The sequence below is a fragment of the Ochotona princeps genome, chromosome 8, assembly GCF_030435755.1.
Source record: "Ochotona princeps isolate mOchPri1 chromosome 8, mOchPri1.hap1, whole genome shotgun sequence".
Classification (NCBI taxonomy): domain Eukaryota; kingdom Metazoa; phylum Chordata; class Mammalia; order Lagomorpha; family Ochotonidae; genus Ochotona; species Ochotona princeps.
In genome coordinates this window covers 54,364,192-54,373,025 of record NC_080839.1, presented here as the reverse complement: position 1 = coordinate 54,373,025, position 8,834 = coordinate 54,364,192, and the positions used below count along the sequence as shown (strand labels likewise).

The window sequence follows — 8,834 nt, the reverse complement described above, 5'->3', positions numbered from 1 at the left end:
CTTCTAAGAAGTACTAGGAAACCCAACAGTCTAGATTTCAACTCCTTTCGCATTAAGTTATGTATGACTTTAATTTCAGAAAAAAAAAATTGTTATTATACAACAAACATTTTATTTTTCATTCATAAAAACAGCCCACAGCATTCAGAAAACAAGGTGGTGGAAGCAATAAAGACACTTTCCAGTGGATTGTGTTTAAGACCAGGTGAGAAGGTAACAATTTAATACAGATGGTGACAAATACAACCCATATAAAAATAAGACCTGAATGGGGGCAGGAGGAAGATTTATCAACCAAGGCAATGTAGCGCGTTCGTGCATGCAACTCAACATCTGAATGTTCTTCACTTAAAAACCAAACCAGGTACTTCAACAGATATTCATAAGGAAGGCAACAAAGAAACTGGAAAAAAAATACATATGCCATACCCCAAAAAAGGAGAGTAAATCAATAAATCCCCTGCTACACACAGGCTAGTCACAGCAAGTTCTCCCCATACAGACAGACACAGAAAAATAACTTGCACAAGCTTATCTTTGAGGGATAATGTTTTAGAGCTCTCCACTTGGGGGCTTTCTGCTCATTCTCTTTGCAGTAAAAACAAACATGGTTTATGTAGTGGGGTACCCACTCAAGAAGTCTTTTAAAAAGAATCACAAGTTCCATTGCATATATACAACAAATTTTTAATTACGTACTGAAAATAAATTACAGGAAATAACTTTAAAATGAAACAGAGGACAAAGTCACGATAAACATTCCCATTGAATCCCTTGGGGGGGGGGGGTGAGATTGCAGTGCTCAAGATAAATATCACAAATATATCAAAAACTTCAAATTGTCTGCATTCACACACTGACATGAGCCACAAACATTCCTTTCACAGGGACTGTAACTTCTTAGCCTACCACAGAACCAGATTTTGCCATAAACTACAAAACTTTTAATACAAAATCGTATTTATATATTTATAATTCATATACATGCCCTACACACTGTACAGAGACACTCTTAACTCACAGCTGTAGGCAACATTTCTGGATGGAATTTCTCCCCCAATAAAATTAATGGCGTATTTTATGTACATGAAGGCTAAACTGCAAAAAGACAGTTCAGTTTCACAGATATGCATCTCCTTTTAGGGCAGGTTTATAAATTTAAAAAGGCAAGACAAATGTACACCTCAGAATTACTTTCTTAGCTACAAGAGTCGTCATGTGATTGCTGTGGAGCTTCTGACACATGCACTTATGTAATACTGTACTGAAGGCAGTAAAGCAATATACACTTTAATGTGGTGGCTCAATAAAGGCTTCATTGTCACTCCAATCCAATTCTCAATACAATGATTCATAAATTCTCTAAAAATTAAAAATTTCAATGGGATACACTGTTAAAGAGACTCTAAATAGATTTCTTAAAATATTTCCCTGAAATATCCTTTTACATAAAATTTCTAACATTAGATTAGGAAAAAATAATAATAATAATTAAACATGGCACGAATGTGCGTGAGAAACCAATGCTCCTCTGTGTCTCAGGAGCCATTAAAGAACGCTCAGAACCAACAGACACCTTCACACTCTGTGGCAGCCATCTGTGAAGCCAGATACACTAAACTACTTCTACAGTTGATTGTAAACTTTGGTTTATCTTTATTTGAGTTCTCATTGTACAGCAAGCATGAACAAGAGGGAGAGTGGAGTCCATGAGGAGCTGAAGTGTCAGTCTGTCTTTAATCGGGCATGGTGAGACACCTGGTCAGTCAGGCCTGCTTTGATAGAGTTTGTAACAGACTGCCTTATGTTCTCCTCCATCAAATTATCACCCAGAGGCTTCAACACCTGTGGTATGAGAAATGTGCAAACAAACAAAAACATGAGGTAAAAAAAGAGTTACATATAAAAATAGATATCAAAATTTAATTCAAAGCAATGACAAAAATAACCAGGAATGTGGAAAACAAAAAAGATGTTTCTCCCAAAAAACAAAACAAAAAAAGAAAGAAAAGAAAATTATGCTACAAATAATGCAGTTAGACATTTTATAATGCAACACACAATTACTTTCCTCTTATTCAAACCATTTACCATTCCTATTAGATGGATGTGCAATTCCATACCCTATATGCAGCATCAAATCTGTATGTATACAGCATTTATGCAGACCGGCCCAGACGGTCCTGCTTACTGTCCTACATGTGTTAAGTGTGAACACTTCAGATACAGAAAAAAGGTAAAAATACTGTCTAATTTTTCTTCTTGTTATTGTAGGGTGACAGTCTCTGTGGCTGTGCTGATGAAAGAGCACGGTGAACCAGCCGACGTCTAGGAACTTCAAAGAGTTTGGAAAACACCTAGAACACGGAGTGATTTGTTAGGTGAATGTCTTAGACTGCCGCCTTGAAACTAAAGAGAGTAAGACCACATAATTAAGACTGTGTAGGTTCTCACCTTCCTGGGACTCCTCTGAAGCAAAAGAAAAGAGAAATGCGAAAAAGATTTAGACAATGCTTGGTGACACACCACAGATCTTTTCTGACTAGTGACCCCCTAACCTCAACTACACTGAAAATAACCTTACACTTTCCATTCTTGCATTGAAACGTTGTGTAATATGAACACTTCCAATTTGCTAGAATCAAAAAAACATGCTTCAGAAGAAAACACTGAATAACTATTGAAATTAATGCTGCAGAAATATAGTAATGGCCAAAAAACTTTTAAGCAGATTTTTTTTAAGGAAGGCATCGAGACTATTAATCCTTCTCCTATTTGAAGATATCAAAGAAAAACGTAGTAGTGAAAATTTAAGTTGAAAACTCAACAAATACTCAAGAAGATTGGAAAATAAAGCATTTCTCTAATGAACAAATATAAAATTCAAGTTAACACACTGAATCACTTTATAAAATAATGACAGTTCAGAAAAGGTCAACACCCAAACATTCTTCAAAGAATGCTCTGCTTCTTCAGCCTCTGAATTTACAGCTAAATATCCAACAGGGACTTGCATATTCTCAGTCTTCAAATAGGCTCAACACTCCTCAGCCCAGAAATGACATCAGGAAATTACTATCATGTCCTTCATCAGTAATAACGGCAGCTTTCATCCTGGTCCTTGACATGCTGCTCAAGCACTTTATGACGGTCACTCTAAGCACATCTGGAGTGGAATTTCCTGCTTACGGGCCATTCCTTGGAGGGCAGAATCACAAAGGGTTCTCCTAACAGGTGCTTGCTGGACAAGAGTCCATGGCCTGCCTCGGGATTCTGGCGTGAGGTCCAGGATTAGGACTTATTTTTCAAGCTGGGTCTCTGCTCAGGGTGTTCGGCTTCACTCATCCATGTTTTCATGGGTCAGAGGTCAAGCTTTTCTGAGAAGAACTTCTACATCACTGTTCCATGCAGCACCACTGTCTTCATGGAATCAATGAAAGACCATCCAGGATTTCTCCTTCGTCCAGTGTGACTAACCAACTTCTTCTGCTTTTGCTTTCCAAAACTACTGAATTTCCAAGCTTTTCCTTACCTTCAAAACTGTCTACTAGTTGTTTCTTTTCTCAAAGAAAATAAAATCGTGAAGACTATCCTGTTATAATCAGACCTAGGACTTCAGAACCTGTCCAGACACACAGATGTAAGCTAATCCAAATACACTGTAACTCTAAAGAAAAACAGATCTCTGCTCTTTGTCCAGAAGCTATATCCAAAAAAACAGAAAACATCCTTTTGACATTTCTCATGCAAAGAAAACAAAGGCATGCAAAGACTGCAAGGGAGAAGAGTTAAAAATCAGAGAAAATGAGATTAGTCACTGAAAGTCAAAAGATAGATACCAACCTGTTCCCATAGTGTTTCAGCAATCTGATCAATCATTGTTCCAATTTCTCTGAACTCCCCAGAGTATTTCACATATGCCCAAGTACAAAGAGACGTCAGTGCCAACCCCATGACAAGGTTACACAAGACGGCTATAGAGTTTAGGCCAATGAAGCCAGTCAGTCCTGAGACTATATACATTGCAAACATGACTGCAAAAAGTGTGGCAGGAGTACGAGCAGCATAGAAGATGTTTTTGCCATCATTGTGCTTTATAAAATTTGCATAGGTCTCTTCAATTTCAGCTTCCAGCTGGTCCTGATAACGACGGCAGAACTCATCTCCACCCATTTTTTTCACAGAACGAAACTGTTTGATTGCAACTTCCTTGAGATCCAAGTGTTTTCGCTCCAGATCCGAAGGTGCAATGTAAGGCTTGTCCCCACCACAGACCTGAACAGACAGTAACAGGGCAGATTACATGACAGAAATAATTAACACTTGAAAGAAGCTCCCTGCTTAGAGTTTTTAGCTTCATAAAGTCAAATCACTCGTATGGTTTGGTTTTAAATTACTGTATAACAACCTCAAAGGTAACCACAACTATTTATTCCTTCCTTATTTGTTCTACTGACTTAAGGCAAAATCACTTCCCAAAATACAACAGTAAAACTCATGTTTAAAAAAATTTACATTGCACCCTGTACCTGATTTCATTTGGCCCAACAATCATAACTGTACAAAAGGCTGTTGCAAGAGAGTGGATAGAAGATAACAGATAAAAACACACTCTAGCAGTGGGCGCTGGGTCAGTGAGACCTGTGGGCAGGGGTTCTGGCGAGGCCCAGGTCGCCTGACACAGGTCCTTGGGCCCACCTGTGAGAACTGGTTCTCCTCAGTAGAAAAGATGGAGTAGTGGAGCTGGCCAGATTCACATGGAGAATATGGAGCCCACTGGGGCCTGCAGAGGACATCTGGTACCATGCCGGAAGAAGGAGGGCAGAAAAAATTGGACAACTACCCCAGCCAAACAATCATAGCAAATATCTGGGCGAATGAAGACTCTGAGGTTGACTGTGTCGGTCAATGGACATTGTAAGGATTCCCTAACCCTTGGATCAGCGAGATCAACAACATTTCAGAAGTATCAAAACCACCTGGGCAGAACCTTTGGAGCGTGTGCCACACTGGGACCCTGGGTTGATATCAGGTGGCCAGTCCCCATCCATCCCCAGGTTTGGGGAGGTTGGGAGGCTGGGAATGGCTTCTCCCTTTGCCCCACTCCCCCTACCCCCACCCCAGAAACAGGAAAAATAGAAAATTTTAAACAATAATCACACCCACTTTTCCCTAACCCTGATCCTTCCCAGCCTGATCAACTATATAAGCATCATCTAAAATTAAAAACAAAAATTTTAAAAAGGTATCCTAATGACTGAGCAAGTTAAATGCAGAAACTGCTGTTGACCTTAAGCTAATACTAGCACTCTGAATCATGAGTCAAAAAATTCTTCAATAGTGTTTATTACGTAATGACTTATCCAATCTAACTTCTATAAATATAATGATGTGAATTATTTGAGGGGAGGGGTTTGTGAATTACTTTCACTAAGTTTATTTCCAGCAGAGACCACAAAATAGGGGCTGGCATTTTGGCACAGCACGTTAAGCCAGCATTCTATATGGGCACTAGTTCAAGACCCAGTTGCTCAACTACTAATCCAGTTCCCTGCTAATGTGCGTGGGAAAGCAGTGTAAGATGGCCCAAGTCCTTGGGCCCTGCATCCACATGGGAGACCTGGAGTTCATGACTTCAGCCAGGCGCAGGCCCAGGCCCAACCCCAGCCAATGCAACTATGGAAGACATGATCCAGCAGGTTAAAAGTCTTCCCTCACACCTTGATCTCTCTTGTCATTCTGGCTTTCAAACAAAAATAACAAAATCTTGCAAAAAGAGCATAAACTAGTATTAGAAAAGGATACAAAATGACAAGACTAAAAAAGCACAAATAGGCCAAATTATTTTAAATACAAAACCTACCCTATTCTAGCATGAAGTTCAAAATTCAGTTACAAACCTGTTCCATGCTTTTGCAATAAATATCTCTTGCTGCTGCTACTGCAGCCAGATTATTAGCTTCTGCGGTTGCCTAAAAATAAATAAATAGATAGATAAAAGAACCATCATTATCCAAAAGTATCCTGTCATTCTGTAAATCTTGATTAACACAATTATGTACAATAAATAAATCTCAATACAAGCCAGAAGAAATACTAACTTCTTATTTTCCAAGGAACAGAACACTAGCATAAAGGGATAAAGGGCCTATATGGCAGATGCTTCTAACAGAGCTGCCTATCTAACTTCATTTTGCTTAGGTTCACGTCAAAATAGGATAGTAGAAAATACCACATATTCTGAGGCAACAGAAAAAAAATTCAGGCATTCTTTGGAATCCAAGTGGAACGGCTCTAAGATTTTTCCCAAGTGTCCCAAATCCATGGATGCCCCAACCCCTTACATACACTGGCTCAGTAACTGCATTAGAACCTAGGCACATCCTCTAATATATTTTCAGTCATCTCTGGATTACTTACAATACCTAAAAAATGCAAACATTGTACAACTAACTGCTATACTGCAAAAAACAACTGCACAGATACAATTTATCTTCAAACATTTTTCCATCTGTGGCTGGCTGAACCCACACGAGCAGAGCCCGCATGGAGGCCGACTGCAGTTATAGCCCTAAAATGGCTGAGTCTCCAGATACAAGGAAGCAGGAATTACTCACACAGCTTTCCCTCTCCTTACACAAGAGACATTTTCAAGCCTGTGAAACTTTTTATTGCATCAGTTTTGTTAGAAAATACTGCTTTTCCACTATCAAACTGAGAAACTGCCCAAAGTAGTCAATCATTAAAAATGATGAACGGAGTTAAAATAACATTATCCTAAAAGCACACCATTTTTTCAAAAAAGAAAAATACTTATTCACTAGAAGCAGTACAAATCATTAATACTAAATGAAACCAGCCTTATTTCCAACAGCAGTCATGGACAAAGACTCAGCACAGGAGGCGCCTGGCACAGAGAGGCGGTGATCACCTCAAGCCCTACAGAGCCCTACAGAGCCCTACAGAGCCCTTCCTACCCCACCAGCATCTAAGAGAAGACAAGGACTGTGCACTTCTGCTGGCTGCACACGTGCAAGGTCTACCATCTGCAATTACTAAAAACGACTTCAGAACCTTAGGACTCACAACACACACTGTCTTAAATACTGGAAAGTTCTTTGCTAAAAAGTTACTCCTCTTGCTTCCATCAACATTCCGTCTGAAGATTTTGTTCTGCCTCATAAGTCAGTCTACTAACCACACCTATCTCTCTCCTTCCACTCCTCTCCCTCCCCTCCCCACTCTCCCTCTTTCTCACACACACACTGTCTCTCTCTCTCTCTCTCTCTGTACCTGAAGCATAGACTTTGGATGCGGAAGTTCCTCTCCTTGATAGATTTTAATGTAAGCCTAAAAGACAAAAGATTCATTATATTGCAAAGTTATGCAATTTGGCTCTGGATCCCCAACAGAAGGAAAATCCTAAATACAAAAATAATAAGCAATACTAAAAGGAATTATAGGTCTAAAAATCAGACACATTTCAAAAGGTTAACCCTAGTATCAATAACATTAAATACATATGTTGCTAAATAACAAGAAATATTTCTAAATATAATTCCAACTTGCAGTTACAACTCACATTTAAAAGTTATATATCCTTCTGATGAAATGAAATCCGTAATTCCTCACTGCCAGTAATTCATGTAGATATGCTATAAAACACTTTAACCCAGTATTTTATGTTGACAGCTCCAATTACATTTGAGCTCAAGAAAAAGATATTACCTGATCTGTGACTTAAGAGAAAAAAGGGACAAATACGAACTTTCAGAATTCCACATAGGAATGTTTCATCTTAACCTTCTAAATAGAAGATTAATGTGGAACTAACAAAGATACCATGTGAGTGATCAAAGTGTCCAAAACTTAACAGAAATCCACATGGTTAATTTTATTTCCCCTTGCATTTTCTGCAAGTTCCAGGACTAACACAAACCCCTACAAAAGTCTTAATCTGGCAGAGGCTAGACAGACTAGAGAAGAGCAGAGACACAACAAATGTGACAATAAAAATCTATGGATAAGTTCTCAAATGCAGAAGTTAGCACAGATACTTTCAGCATCTTGTATCAAGCACTTGGATGAGAACTATGTTCCTGAATCCTAGTATCACTCCCAAGTGACAGCACAGTAGTACAGTGTGACAATGTGTTCCTTCTCCATTACCACACATGGAAAAACAGGAAAATTTTGTGAATAAATCAGACCAGTTTCCAACAGATGGAAATGGTGTATAATCTTTCAAATATCTTTAAATATCATTGATGCACCCATTTAAGACAAATTTCTTATGCATGCAGGTTAGTTTTTAAGTCATGTACGTTTCTGTCAAAGCCATTAATGAAAGAGGTTGCCTACCTTAAAATACTCTACAAGATCTCTACATGTGACCTTAGATCCACTGATCTCTTTTTCTACCAAGTTTTCAGGGGCAAGCAGCAATGGAACCAAATTCCGAAGTTCTCGTTTAAAGTCTTCATCAATATCTAGTGATTAGGAAATTGGTCAACATTATTAGACCAAAAATAAAAGTCCCCATTGGTAAGAGTTAGTAAAATCTCATTTTATGAAATAAAGAGTGCACAGGATCTATTACTTAAGGCAGACTCATTTAAAAGAAAAAGCCCATTCAGATATGTCATATCTGCTAGGATAAATATAATTGCCCCTACTCTACCTGTGCCATTTCCCACACTGTTCACTCTTCCAGTCCAAACAGCACACAAATAAATCAAATTGTAGACTATCAAAATAAATCCTATGTTAAGAATTAATGGAAATATTCCTTACAAAAGAGGCAATCAATATATCAGATTGTGCTCAACTGTATT

The 8,834-nt window shown here is 38.5% G+C and overlaps 1 protein-coding gene across 4 annotated transcripts in view; it reads right to left on the bottom strand.

Annotated features, from left to right (window-relative positions):
- Positions 1-1,632: 1,632 nt before the first annotated feature.
- Positions 1,633-8,834, bottom strand: part of ATL2 (atlastin GTPase 2) — a 47,636-nt gene continuing 40,434 nt past the window's right edge. For 3 of the 4 annotated variants that reach the window (XM_004582736.3, XM_004582738.3, XM_058668057.1), the window contains 5 exons: positions 8,362-8,489; positions 7,294-7,350; positions 5,901-5,972; positions 3,844-4,275; positions 1,633-1,845 (listed from right to left, as the gene is read on the bottom strand). In XM_004582736.3, coding sequence (XP_004582793.2) covers positions 1,726-1,845; positions 3,844-4,275; positions 5,901-5,972; positions 7,294-7,350; positions 8,362-8,489 — 809 coding nt within the window. In that variant the 3' untranslated portion in view covers positions 1,633-1,725. The other variant, XM_036496567.2, reaches the window with a different exon arrangement.